Source organism: Vespa velutina, chromosome 1 (genome assembly GCF_912470025.1).
Source record: "Vespa velutina chromosome 1, iVesVel2.1, whole genome shotgun sequence".
Taxonomy (NCBI): domain Eukaryota; kingdom Metazoa; phylum Arthropoda; class Insecta; order Hymenoptera; family Vespidae; genus Vespa; species Vespa velutina.
The window spans coordinates 1,235,001-1,250,000 of NC_062188.1; the positions used below are offsets into that span (position 1 = coordinate 1,235,001).

At 33.7% G+C, this 15,000-nt stretch overlaps 1 protein-coding gene across 14 annotated transcripts in view; it reads right to left on the reverse strand.

Annotated features, from left to right (window-relative positions):
- Window positions 1-15,000, reverse strand: part of LOC124950721 (disks large homolog 4-like) — a 265,077-nt gene that overhangs the window by 198,731 nt on the left and 51,346 nt on the right. For 12 of the 14 annotated variants that reach the window (XM_047497901.1, XM_047497986.1, XM_047497937.1 and 9 more), the window contains exons 3-4: window positions 12,416-12,517; window positions 6,538-6,714 (exon numbers count right to left, since the gene is read on the reverse strand). In XM_047497901.1, the coding sequence (XP_047353857.1) occupies window positions 6,538-6,714; window positions 12,416-12,517 (279 nt within the window). Of the gene's footprint in view, window positions 1-6,537; window positions 6,715-8,618; window positions 8,847-12,415; window positions 12,518-15,000 lie in introns of those variants that run through there. The other 2 variants (XM_047498012.1, XM_047497947.1) reach the window with 2 other exon arrangements.

Sequence of the window (15,000 nt, forward strand, 5' to 3'; positions counted from 1 at the left end):
ATCGTCCTTTGTTTCTTATCACTCTCAAAGCTACTTGCAATGCTGCTGCATCCATTCTGAACCAAAGGGTGAAAATATTCTCTTTCTCTCTCTCTCTCTCTCTCTCTTTTTCTCTCTCCTTCTCTCTATATCTTTTTCTCTCTTTATTATATATCTAATTATAATATATATATATATATATATATATATCATAATTCTCAAAATATTTCACAAACCTCAAATAAACGAAAACAAGTCATCGTTCTATATTTTCTCGAATTTATTTCGAATATTCGACTCGACGCGACATCATCGTGACACGAATCTACGAATTTCAAGGAAAGTTTCTACGCTCGTCTATCGTAGCTTTTTATTAAACCTCATCGCTGACTTTTTTTTATCGTGACTCCACTGTGCTCGATCTTTAAATCTTAAACAGCGTATACGCTTTTTAATCAAGCCTCGATGAAGATTATGAAACAAATAGTTCCCTGCTACTTTGTATCGCTATGTAAAGAAGGAAAAAAAAAATGTTATGGAATGTACGCCTGCCTTTATGTACGTTCGCATGAAATTAAAAGGAAAAGGGAAGAAAAAAAGAAAGATTAAAAGGAAAGGAAAAACGAAAAATCATGAAAAAAGAAAAAAAAAGAAATAGAAAAAAAATAAAATTTTCGATTATCTTTCTCTCTATTCTATCTCTTTCTCTCTCTCTCTCTCTTTCTCTCTCTCTAATTTTTCTTTTTTTATTTATTTGTCTTTATCCACGAACGAATCCGTAAAGAGTCATTATTTTTTTTTCTATATAGACAATTCTCGATTTCTCACTAATTCGACATTTTAACAGCACATAGCTCGATTAGATTCAATTTTTCTAAAAATAAAAAGGTGGAGAGAAAAAAACAAAATAAAAAAAAAGAAAAAAAAGAAAGAAAGAAAGAAAGAAAGAAGCAAAAAGAAAAACCGAAAAAAAATAGAAAAGAAAAAAAGTAAATGGATTCCGATGTCACCGATGAATGAATTTCAATGGATGCTCGAATAACTCAGCGAGAATTCTCACGCGCGAATCGTCAACGATCCAGAAGAGATCGATTCTTTCATACTAAAAAAGTTTCTATGTATCAAAAGAGATATGTCCAATGAACTGGTTCTCTCTCTCTCTCTCTCTCTCTCTTTCTTTCTCTCTCTCTTTCTCTCTCTCTCTCTCTCTGTCTGTCTGTCTTTTCCTCATTCTCGGATAGAAACGTCAGATGACAGTCGATACAATACGAGCATTGTATTCTCACATTCTTCGGCGTGTCCTGATACTTTTTAATTAAAAGCTTTTGTCGTTCTCTCTCTCTCTCTCTCTCTCACTCTTTCTCTGTATCTCTTTTTGTCTCTTCTTCTAGTCTCGTTTTCTTTTCGTACCTTCAAACTCGCCAACCACATGTATTTTCGAAAGTTCGTTTAAGCTGCCTCGACGAAACGTTATCGGTGATCTATTATTTCACACAGGAAGAAAAAAAAAAAGGCGAATAGTTCGATTCGTCGTAGAAAAAAGATTGATTTTACAAATTCACAAAGAGAATCGTAATATGAAATAGGCGTTTATCAAACATAGAAATTGTTTCCTTAACGAATTAGGCTTTAATAAGTTAGCGAAGACCCTACGATACACAGATTGATCTTACTCCTAAAGCTTATTCAGAAAACTGAAGCTTTAGAAATGATTTGTCTTAGTCACGTTTCAAAGATACACGCTCGCACGAACACGACAACGCAAATTTTTAATAACCACAAACTGGCTTCCTGAAACGTATTACGTTCAGATGCATATATATATATATATACACGTATATATGTGGATTTTTTACGTGTGGCGTGTATAAGGAACACAACGATAAAGAAACATGCCCACGTTTCTCTTTATCTCGAACGTCAATATTTCTTTTTCTTTCGAGCGAATAACTTTTCGTGCAACATGTTACATGCAAATTCGATCCTAACACAGTATCGTCGTCTCATTTCGAACACACGAAAGAAAGTTCATTCGATATTACTATGGAACTGCGTTCGTTCTATATTTCGAGCCGATTGAAATTCTTTAATACCCGATAATGTCTCATTAAAACGTGCAATATCTTTATATGGAATTAAAAAAAAAAAAAAAAAAAAAAACGAAAGAAAAAAGAGAAAGAAAAGGAACAAAAAAAAAAGAAAAAGAAAAAAAAAAGAAACAAAGGAAAAAAATGTAAAATCACACGAAAGTAAATATTTACGATTATTGAAACGATAAAGTTTCTTAAAACGAAGCAAGTATTGCTTTAAATCGTTGAAGAAACGTTCGATAATAAGATATTACTAATAACGCGCTCATGCGTTCTTTTTCTCTTTGTTTTTTCCATTTGACATACCTTTCAGGAATATTACAATGTTAAAATATTCTTTCCTGTTCGATAAGAAACGATTATCTTAAGATAGCCATATGAAATATTGAATAGCAATCAAATCAAGAAGATGATAGTCTGGAAAATGTTCGATTTTTTTCTTTCTTTTTTTCTTTTTTTTTTTTTTTATCGAGAGATAAAGAAACTTGTTTACATCATTCTATCTATCAACCAACTCGCTCGTTCCATCGAATCAAGAAAAATAAGACTCGCGGAAGAAATCTACGATCGTTATTGGCAAACGATCCATCAGGATGCTTTGTAGAGTGAAAGAGAGCAAAATAGAGAGAGAGAGAGAGAGAGAGAGAGAGAGAGAGAAGAAACGCCGAAAATGGTATCTAGGTCGAACCTGGGTTGCGTCTGGGTCGAACTCACAGGGAGTTCGCCTTCAGGACGAACGTTAAAACGTACGTTACGTACAGGTATATATATATGTGTGTGTGTGTGTGTGTGCGTGTATATGCATACATACGTACGCATATACATAGATACAAATGTGCGAGTTAGGAGAAAAATAGACGCAGAAAAATCGACAATATATCTTATAAAGTCTCATGATATTTTATTACTCTTCGGGTTTTGTTTTACGATGATATATCTCTCATTTTTTTTTTCCCGAGATTTTCTATTCGTCTTTTAATACGTGAAAATATTAAACGACACGTGATATAAGTGTTTCGTATCCTTTGTTTTTTTTTTTCTTTTTTTGTTTTTTCTTTTATCGTTGATAAACCTCACGAAAGATAAATTAAATGCATACACCACGAGGATACATGCGTTTTATATTTGTATAATTTATTTGAAGGATACTAATAAAAAAGATATAAACAAATAATCTTTTTTTTTTTTCATTTTCTTTCTTTTTTTTTTTTTTTTTCTTCTTCTTCTTCTTCATATCCAAAGAAAAATCTTTAATCATCGTTACGATAAATGATAGACTGTTACTGTTGATATTTTCTTTCTCTCGCTCTCCCGTGATAATGAATGAAAGTTAATACGTTATTGAAAATGTCTTTATCGTCTAACTTCCTCTTAACATTGAGGCTTTGCCGTGCAACCTCCCGTTTGTAATTTATCACTCTTCATAAATAATCGAGACACTAGGACGCATTAATATCACGACACGATCCTCCTACTATGACTAAGAAACTTGATTTGATCTTGATCGATTTTCTCTCTCTCTCTCTCTCTCTCCCTCCCTCTCTCTCTCTCTCTCTCTCTCTCTCTCTCTCTCCCTCCCTCTTCCTCTCTCTCTCTCTCTCTCTCTCTCTCTCTCTCTTCGTTTACGAAACTTTGAATCTACTACAAGATTAAGTAGAAGAGAATGAAGAAGAAGAAGTGATATATATATATATATATATAGGTAAAGGAATAAAATGATATATCTAAGGTGATATACTTTAAAGAATTATTAGTTTTATACGTTTAACGTGACAAATATAAATTTATATAATATTATTATAATATTATTACTTCCTATAGAAATTTGTCGATTAAATGGATGATTCTAATATATATATATATATATTTTTTTTTTTTTATTTCTTTATATAAATTAAAATGTATTAAAAATCGTGATATATTATAGGGATGTACAAATAAATATTTATTTAAAGAAGATATTTGAAATGAATTCATCAAGAGTTTCGCTTCATCCACAAAAGGGGCTATCCGTCTAACCGCTAACCGTGCGATTCTTCATCATTCGATACGTATTCAGCGAGCATGCGATATCACATGATGCAACGCACGTTACGAACCCGTTCGGATCAGTGGCGCATAACTCTTTTAAGCCGATGCTTACCGAAGAGGAATGAAAATTTACATTAATTTTCACGATCGGCCACGAACAAATTCTCACGTTCGTTTTGTCGTGTTTACTCTTTAATCAAACGGGATTAGAATCTTTCTCGTAAGGTAGAACACGATAAAAAATATAAAATATATAAATAATAGAAATAATATATATATATATATATATATTAAATATTAATAATAAAAATAATTATAATAAAATAATAATAATATTTATTATTATTATTGTTATTATTATTATTATTATTATTACATTAATATATTAATATCATGCTACGTGTGATCGTTAAATTATGCTTTTATACCAATAACAATAAAACGATCGTGAATATAATTGAATATATTTATGCTTTGATTCAAAGGTACGCGAATTATTTTAATACGATGTATTAGAACTTTTCAACTTTCATGAATTACGAGGTACTCGTAAATATGTCAAAGATAAGGATGGACAAGCTATTGTCGAATGCGTCTCGGTCACGTTTAACGATTGCCCTTTACGAGGCCTATAAAAGCAAAACGTATTTCGATTTTCTGTCTCGTCGTTTTCTACTACCACTGACCCTTCTTACCCCACACAGCGAATCGACGTTTTTTAAATGTCGAGACAAAGACTCTCTTTGACTATCATAATATTTCATCATATATATTTTATTATATCTAATAATTATAATTAAATCATACCGAAAAATGTTCCCTTTAATTTTCGTCGAGTCGAGTCCAAAGTTAAATAAAAAATCGAATTGTTATCGTTTAATATATTATTATTTATATATGTAATATATGTTTAATGTTTATAATCTTTTTTCTCTTCTCCCCCTCTCCTCTCCCCTCCCCCCCTCTCTCTCTCTGTCTCTGTCTCTGTCTCTGTCTCTGTCTCTCTTTTGAGAATATTAATGGAAAGAATATATTTTAATCCGGCTTGACCTTGAAACGATTTATGTATTTCCCTTTTACGTAATTCACATGTCGTAGTACGAATTGTCGTGAGATAAATTACTATTACTTCTACTACTACTACTACTACTACTATTACTACTACTACTACTATTATTGTCACCAGTACTATTACTACTGGTCTCAACATTTGACGCGATGTTTACCAAGAAAATTTATCGTTCGTTGTTATATCGCGTTGGAAAGTTTGAAATAAATCAATCGACTTTACGAATTGGAAAAAGCTTTGCACGCGAGTTAGTTAACGTTACGTGCGAATTTATGAATGAAAATGAAAAATACTCGGGTATACGACTTCGATCGATCGGTTGCGAGCGTTCATACGTATGAAAAGCTATTGTAAAAGTCATTTGTTCAAATCCACGATAATTTTATGAGTGATATCAATAAAAAAAAAAATAGATAAATAAATAAATGAAATTTTTTTTTTTTTTTTTTTTTTTTTTTTTTAATCTAAAAACGAACGATGTCTGCGACACGTTATAGAAAAATAACCTTTGAAAGAATGTCGATATAAAGATAATAGAAAGTAGGAACTGTGTTGCAAACGAATCGATACTTTACGTTGCTAATACCAATTCGAATGAGAAAAAAAGCGCGAACTTTCCCTTCAACTATTGGGATTATATAAAATGATGAAGTATTTAACGATAAATATTTCTATAAACGCGGCACAGCACAGTTATTGCAAAACTGGGGATATTGGATTGTGGAGCGAAATTTAGGGGAGAAGAGGAAACAGGAAAAATGAAAAGAAAAAAGAAAAAAGAAAACAAAAGAAAGAAACAACGGTGAAACAAAAGAAACGCAAGTACGCACTTGTACGCGAATATCTTTCACGGTGCACGGTATGCAGTTCGTGTTCGCCGAGCTGCAAAGTCGCGGCTGAACTATTTTGTCCACGTGTGTTGGGGACGGCAATATCGTATAGAAAATAGTTAGAGATCTTCTTTATCGTCATAACGATGCCAATGCGGTCTCGGTGAGAATATCGAAAACTCAAGCGGTTTCTTCGTAAGAATGTTATAACGACTGTTGGTAAGGAAGATTACTACTGATATACCTTATAGTTATGAGAATGTTCCAAGATATTCGATGTTGGATAACGTAGAATATGCTTCTACGATTTTCGTAGAATTCTCATAGATGGCAGAACTATTTTAGTTTACGGCGCATGCGCGTTTAATATACCCCCTATCCTTGTCCCATCCCCTAAAGCATACGTTCGACTGACTCGTCGTGCGTGTATATGTGTTTATTATATATTATAAATTGACGGAAAAAAAAAGAAAAAAAAAAAAGAAATTACAATTATTGAAAATACAAATCTCATACTATATACAGATGATCATCCTACCTTGTTCAATGTTTCATGGCTCGTAATTATGTGTTGAGTAGTAGCGTCAGGATGAAGAATACGTTCGACTGAATTTGGTCTAGGAACTCCATCCAATTGGCTTCCCTCCTTTACCTGCGGTGGTGACGGTGGTGGTGGTAATTGTTCCTCCACACCTCCCGCATTGTAACGTGTTTTCTACGAAGAAAAAAATATCCATTTGTTAAACGACAAATGTAAGTATATACGATGGCGAACGTATTAGAATCAAATGCTTTATATATGTTAGATTAAATATTGTCGAGCGATTGTAAAATCTATTTTCTTCGACGGACCATTCTTTCAGGGACCAAACAACGCGTCGACAAAGCGGGGTAACATTTTTTTTCTTCTTTTCTTTTCTTTTTTTTCTCTCTCTCTCTCTCTCTCTCTCTCTCTTTTCTTTTTTATCAAAAGACGCAAAATAATCTGATAGGGCGTGTAAACATTTTAATAAAAGAGAAAATATAGACTCATCGATGTTACAATACGTTCGTGACATGGCGTTCGATCGATCGTTGTGCTATCGGTTTAACATTCTGCGACAACACTGTGATCGCTTTAAAGAATTATTACCTGAGGACGAGCGAAATAACATTTTCAATGACCTTGCGTCGTAATGCGAGTAAGAAAAAATTTTTACAAAAAAAACGACATACGTATATATATATAATACGTCGAATATATATGTATGTATGTAAATATATTAAATACACTTTAAATGGGATTAAAATTTAGTGAACTATAGTATTTACATAAGAAGGAAAAAAAATCGTAATAGTAATACGATTATATTACATTAAATGAGAAATCTAAATGTCGCGCGTTCGTGCAAATAATTGATCGTTCGATGTGTGTACATACGTATATATATACATATATATATACATATATATATATACATATATATATATATATATATATATATATATATATATATATATATCCTATCTCGGTCGACCGATGACCGCTCGTCGTACATGCAAATACCAAACAAATAGTTCGTTGTAAATATCGTAACAAATATGTAAACATGACTCTGGAAACGATTTCACAGTAATGATCAAATTATAAAGTTATAATGTAATATTTAATTATCACTTATGTATATTAAATTTCTATTCTAATGATGATCATTGAATATGTCAAATATATTTCTCAAGATTATTAATAAAGAATATATTGTTGAAAAATTGATTATATGATGAAGGAAATAACGTATAACGTATATCGTACCTTAATAGGACGATTAACACAACGATTAATTCTTAATGGAACGTTTAAAAATATCATTTTTACTTTTTACGATGAAGAATTTAAAATAAGTATACGTCGTTCTTCCTGGGATCGTCGTTGACTAAGTAATCTCTTTCGATATTCGATGTCTCTCTATGCGTAAGCTTAGAACTGTAAAAAAAAAAAAAAAAAAAAAAAAAAAAGAAAGAAAGAAAGAGAGAAAGAGAGAAAGAAAGAAAAAAAAGGAAAAAAAAAAAAAGAAAAGCGCGCTAATCTAGAGAAATCCCGGATTTCGTTTCATTATCGTGCTTATGACAGGTTTCGGATCACGATTCGAGGAGTGAGATACGTTGAAATAAAAGACGGAGAATATATTCCGTAGAGAATAGAACAAAACGTGTTGTATACGAGGATAGGCCTACCCTCCTTCTCCTCCTCCTCCTCCTCCTCTTCCTCCTCATTCTCCTCTCTTCTCTACACCCTCCGCCAACGCCCCCGCCATCATCCTTCCTCGACACATATCGTCGTTAAACTTTTGTTCTCCTTCTTTTTACTACTTTCATTTTTTGAGAACGAGTAAAAAAACAAAAAAAAAAAAAAAGAAATCGATGAAAAAGAAAAAAAAAAGGAACAAAAAGAAAAGTGAAAGACAAAGACGAAGACGAAACTTTCGATTATTAAAGGAGAAAGAGAGAGAGAGAGAGAGAGAGAGAGAGAGAGAGAGAGAGAGAGAGAGAGAGAGAGAGAGAGAGAGAGAGAGAGAGAGAGAGAGAGAGAGAGAGAGAATAAAAAAGGGAAAAAATTTGTAGTTCACGTTGTGAACTTACGTGATTCCAGGAACAGCAACCACAGAAATCATCACAGTGGTATTCATCGAGATCATCACTATGAGCGAAGTAAGCACGACGTTCGACCGAATTTTTCAAAGAATATCTACGTTGTTTAATTCTCCGTTGTTTTTTAACCCTTGCGGGTACTACGTACATATAATCGCTAAATCGACGTCTCGAGTGATGTACGATTGAAACCCAGTCGATCATGATTGAAAAAAGAAACTTTTGATTAAAACTTTTTCGTGTTATCAAAGAAACACTTTAAATATTTACACAACACTCTATATATATATCCACATATTGTTCAAATGTTATGGAAAATGTTTAAAATCGCACAAGGAAACTTGGAATTATGGTTTTAAAAAGAGAAACGAATATTTTGCTCCCCTTCACCTCTACAAAAAAAAAAAAAACTGCGATCGTTTATCTCTCTCTCTCTCTCTCTCTCTCTCTCTCTCTCTCTTTTTCGTTTGATCGCTGAACGGAAATAAAATAATAATAATGATAATGATAATAATAATGATGATGAAGATGATGATGATGATAATAATAAAGAAAAAAGATGAAGAGAAAGAAAGAAGGAAAACAAAGAAGAAAGATAGAATATTTTTATTTAGAGAGATCGTTTTTAATGATAAAAATTCTTTGATGAAATAAGTCACGATGGAAAAAGCGATGATACAAAGTGGCCTTTATGAAAGGCAATATCGACGAAGGAATTGCGAAGATACGTCACGAATCTAAACACACTTTCGCTTCGGTTTTCTTATTCCGCAAACGTGCTGCGAGTATTGAACGATATCCATTTTCTTTAATTACGACGACTTTTATCTAGGCTAGATAAGGTAATAATAATAATAACAACGACGACAACAACAACAACAACAACAACAACAACAACAACAACAACAATAATAATAATAATAATAATAATAATAAATAAATAAAAAGAAAGGGTAAATAGAAAAAAAGAAGAAAAAGGAAAAATAAGCAAGTCGTAGATATTCTTTCATCTTTCAAGCGAAAAACCTGGCTCCGTTCGTCGTTGGCACGCGGAAAAGTGGCAGAGAGCCGAACAAAGGCAATGAAGAACGTCTTTTTCTATTCCCCCGTTTCCTTCTCTTCCCTTTCGAATGTGGGTTAAAGAGACTGTCGAGAAACAGCTGACAATTATTATCTCGTCCCGTTCTCCTTCATGTACGTCCTCTAGACTTATTTTTACGTTCTCCGAAAAGAAGATGTAAGAACAAGACGAAAGAAATAAAATAAAATAAAGTAAAATGAAGAAATAGAAGAAGAAGAAAAAAGAAAAGATTACAAAAAATAAAAGAAAAATAAAAAGAAAAAAAAAAAGAAAATGAAGAACGAAATAGAAACGAAGGAGGAAAAAAAGAACAGCTCGGTTCATATATGTTACAGTCGCTTTCGAATATGTTGGTTTGGATTTTACGTCGACTCTAAACATCAAGCGCCAGATCGACTAGCGGGAGATTTCAAACTGACTCCATGAGTTCGATTTACACACACGATTATTCTAAAAATATCAAACAACGCGATAGTAAATACTTTTTTGTTTACACGGAGATCATCCGAATATCCGTAGTAATATTGTGACTCGTTATTACGATTTTTCCATGCATGTCAATGATATTTCAAATACATTTCACTCTTCCCTTTTAAAATCTAAGAAAATTTTGTAATCAAGATGATCCCGTTGTTTTCTGCACGATCAACGAGAAATTATTAAAAAAAAAAAAAAAAAAAAAAAGGAAAAAGAAAAAGAAAAAGAAAAAAAAAATAAATAAATAAAAAACGAAGTCTTGCGATGTACAGTATGTATTTAATGTATTTATCTCCAATCGAAAACACAAATTTCATCGTGAAACGTAAGAGAACAAAATAACCTTTACACACGAAAGAGAAAAGAAACGAAAAGACGAGAAAAAAGAGGAGAAAAAAGAAGAAGAAAGGATAAAGATCACAAGTTAGAACGTACACGGTGGAACGAGAGGAAAGCGCACTGTCTGTCAAATAATTTCTACGAGTTCAAACGAACAAACAAAAAAAAAACAAAAAAAAAAGAAAAGAAAAAAAAAAGAAAAAAAAAAAAGAAGAAAAAAGGGGAAAAAGAAATAATAATATTTTTTGTTCGTTATCAGCCCGCGTAATGCACGAGGATTTCGTGTGACGTATAGAGAGAAAAGAAAGAAAAAAGAAAGAGAATAATAAAAAGGGGGAGGATAAGGAAAATTGATGACGTTCCTTCGCGTTCGTGAGAAATATAGAAATGAGGAAAGAGAAGTAAAGAGCGTACGAGTTTCTCTTTCGAATGGATAGACGGCGTCGTCGGTACTACTACTGTCGCCAGAGAAAATCCTCGACGTCGACGTTGACGTCGACGTTGACGTTTGTGTCGGTGGTGTCTCTCTCGATGCTCCTACCAAAGCGGCAGCATTGCCGTCGCTGCCATCGCCGTATAATTCCGACACCTAATACTCCTCCTTTTAAATGGGCTCCTCTTACTAAATCACGCAACTTTAATGAACCTTTCTACCGATCCTGCTACTAAATCGAAATCTATCTTTCTCTGTCTCTCTACCTTCGACATTTATTTCTTTTCTTTTTTTCATTTCTTTTTTTTCCCCCCCCCCCTTTTTTTTTCTTTTCCCTCTCCGTTTCAACGGACAGAGAATACTTGAAGAAGTATTTTTCGACTATCAATTTTTTTTTGCTCTTATCTCTTTTCCATTTTTATTTATTTTTCTTTTTTTTTTATTTTTCGTCTCTCTCTCTCTCTCTCTCTCTCTCTCTCTCTCTCTCTCAAGTAAAAATTTCATAACACCTCCTTCCCCCTCCTCGGTTCCTACGCCACGCCATTAATAATTATTTTTCCAATTAAAACGTCGAAGCCTTTTTTAATAACTTTCTAGAATTATAAATTCGAAATGATATCTTTTAAAAAGATTACCTCGTACGGGCTAGATCGTTTTAATTAAGTTTCGATTTAATGAGATGACTCGAGATCGGATCGATCTTCTCTTCTCTTCTCTTCTTATCTCTTCGATGAGGCTTTTGGAATATTCATGATACTCGTTAACGATGAATCTCCTCTTCGATTCGATCTCTCTTTTTTTTTTTGTTTTTTGTTTTGTTTTTTTTTTCCCCCACCAAACCCCGATAGGCGAATGAACGTATAAACGCTATGTATTTATATGGATTAATGTTCGGAGATTTATCGAGCTTGATAATTCGAATCATACGGGATAAGAAGTAACCAACGAAAGATAATATACCGAAGGTCGGTACGTTAGGAATCGTATCATCGATCGAGCTCTTGCAACCACGAGAATTATCAACGTGGAGAATTGATAAGAAAGAAAAAAAGAAAAAGACGAAAAAAAAAAAAAAAAGGAAAAAGAAGCTGACGCATATAGTTTCGCTATATAATAAAAAGAAAAAAACCATACGCACACAAACAAATAAACAAACAAAAAAAAAAGAAAATAATAAAGAAAAATAAAATCCTAATCCTAATCTTGCATTTTGGATGCATGCTGCAGTGAAAAGACAGAATGCGATAAAGTATAGACATATTCAGAAGAGAAAAATAGATAGATAAATAGAGAGAGAGAGAGAGAGAGAGAGAGAGAGAGAGAGAGAAGAGATTTTCGAAAAAAAGAATCTTAGAAGAGCGTGAAAAGAAGAAAAGCACTTTGGGAGAGTTTGTTAGATAAGTGAGTGCTCGTGTGAATCGTTTTTAAGTCTGTCATAGACGACGATCGTTTACGAACCTGATTCTCATCAATGGGACCTGGAACGTCAGGTCTGCTCGACCTGCGGCCGTAAATGTTCAACAGAGTCTGGGTCAACGGGAAGGCCGAGGCTGGACCGTCCTGAAACGATCAAATTCTCTCTCAAAAAGAAAAACAAAAAAAAAAAGCACAATTACACTGGGAATATATACTCTCGATAGACGAGTCATTTTTCAGGTTTAAATCTCGATGCGTTGAAATATGTTTCCCTTGACGTTACATAAAAAAAAAAAAAAAAGGAAAACAAAAAAAAGTGAAGGGAGAAAAAACCAATAAAAAAAAAAAAAGAAAAAAAACATTGGAGGTAAAAAAAAAGTGGGATAGGAGAAACGAGATAGAGAAAATTCGAAAGGCTTTTCCCATAATAGTACGTGTGGATCGGCAGTAGGGAGTGACCGACTGTGGTCAGACAGTGGTTGGTAGATGGATAGACGCCAGGTGCCAGTAGTTACGGTTTGCCTATGCCGATGAAAACGCGTTTGGCCGTTTGGACGAGGCAAAAGGGTAACCAACAATATAAATAATTTATTCCCAGGTATACGGGGAAAATTATTAATCACCCTCCGTTCCCCTTTAACAAAAGGATACGAAGGGTATACCTTTATATATACGTACGCATTATCAGTGTAGTTTTAGAATTATTCAAGAGGTACCCCCACCGGTCTGGGTGGGACACGCTTGGGAAAACGTTTAACATGGGATCCAAAATTGGATCATTGCCAACTATTTACAATCGAAATTCTTCCCCTATTCGATTCTACGGGAATCACTAACAAACAATACCGCGTTGTCGCTTCGTTTGAAAATATATTTTCCTCGCCGACTTGTCCGATTTACTTCCAACTTCGACCATCTTCCATCCTTCTCACCCTCCTGTCTCCCTCATCCATCCAGTCTCCCCTACCCCTTTCCCCTTTACGACCCTTACGGTCATCAACCCCATTCGAAAAGCTATTTCTTATTTATCGAGACTCTCGCGTAAAATCCTCTCTCTGAAGTTTTTCGAATAGATCGCATAGTATTTTGTTGTCCTTTATACGAAGAAGAAGAAGAAGAAGAAGAAGAAGAAGAAGAAGAAGAAGAAGAAGAAGAAGAAGAGAGTTCCTCGATTCTGGTATTCCAAACACACGATGACGTAGCTTTATGGCTTTTCTCCTACCATACAATTTCGTCTCTCTACACGTTTCCATATATCATATAAAACGAAAAGACGAATTTATCGAGTAGGATAAGAAGAAAGATTCTTTCTGGCTCTTTTATTAACGGATCGGAATAGAAGAAAAGAAAAAATAAATAAATAAATAAATGAATAAATAAAACAGAGAGATAGAGAGAGAGAGAGAGAGAAAGAGAGAGAGAGAAAATCAAAGTGGAAAAACGTAACCAACGACTTTTCCCCAAGTAAGAAAGGAACAAAATTTTTATTAGATTAAAAACTTTCCTTTTTCGTTCGGTGACTAACTACTGTTAACTATAGTAACAGTGAGTTGTTAAGAAAAGTTTTACGATGAAATCACAAAATAGCAGGAGAACTGTTTCTCTCTCTCTCTCTCTCTCTCTTTTTCTTTCTCTCTTTCTTTCTTTTTCTTTCTCAATAGTAAGAGAAGAAATGCTTTCCAGGCATGATTTCGAGCTTGCCGTCAGCATTCGCTATGCGTTTTTAATGCAAATGCGAAGAAGAAAGGAGGCACAGGACGACAAGGTTTCGCCGGTTTGAACGTTGAACGCACCTGTGCATCGAAAGTTCACCATGAATAATTCTGTTTTGCTCGCTTAACACGCGGACTGTGAGCGAACGCGTGCAACTCGACTCGCCATGCGAGTAATTGACTTTGGATCCTGCGACTCGTATCTATTAGTACAAGCTTTCGTCCTCGTAATCCGACAGCGAAAACACGCTTTGTCCTCGTTCAGAACATTCGATTACATGGGTTTACTATTTTTTTTTCTCTTTTTGTTTTTTTTTTTTTTTTTTTTTTACTAGCGCAATTCACTTGACGAATCTAAAAAAAAAAAAAAGAGAAAAGAAAAAAAAAGAAAAAGAAGCAAAAAAATGAAAGAAAAAAAGGAAATATTTTTCCCGAATAAAAATGGAAAATACATTTATTTTTATACCCAGTCAAAAGAGAAAAAGAGAGAATATCGAGTATTCTAACACGAATGATCGAAGAAGATAAATAGATTATTGCAAGATCTATACGGTAGTTTGTTATCCATCCAATTAATATAGCGGAGTAAATGAATCTCGTTCGATGGATTAACACCGTAACACGTGCGTCATCGAAAAGGCAAACTTACGAGGCGAGGCTCGATTCCCAGTAGTCTCGAGTTAACTTTACTAATTGCTTTTGCAGGAGGTAATGCTCGTTCGAGTCACGAAATTTTACATTCTACATTGAATTAGGGAAGGCACTGATCACAATTAAATGAGATACCTTGAGAGTTTGCTCGCGAAAGGTGTCGAGACCTCTTTCCTTTAATGGAGAAAGAGAGAGAGAGAGAGAGAGAAAGAGAGAGAGAGAGAGAGAGAGAGAGAGAAAATTATCTTTATCATCGTATATTAC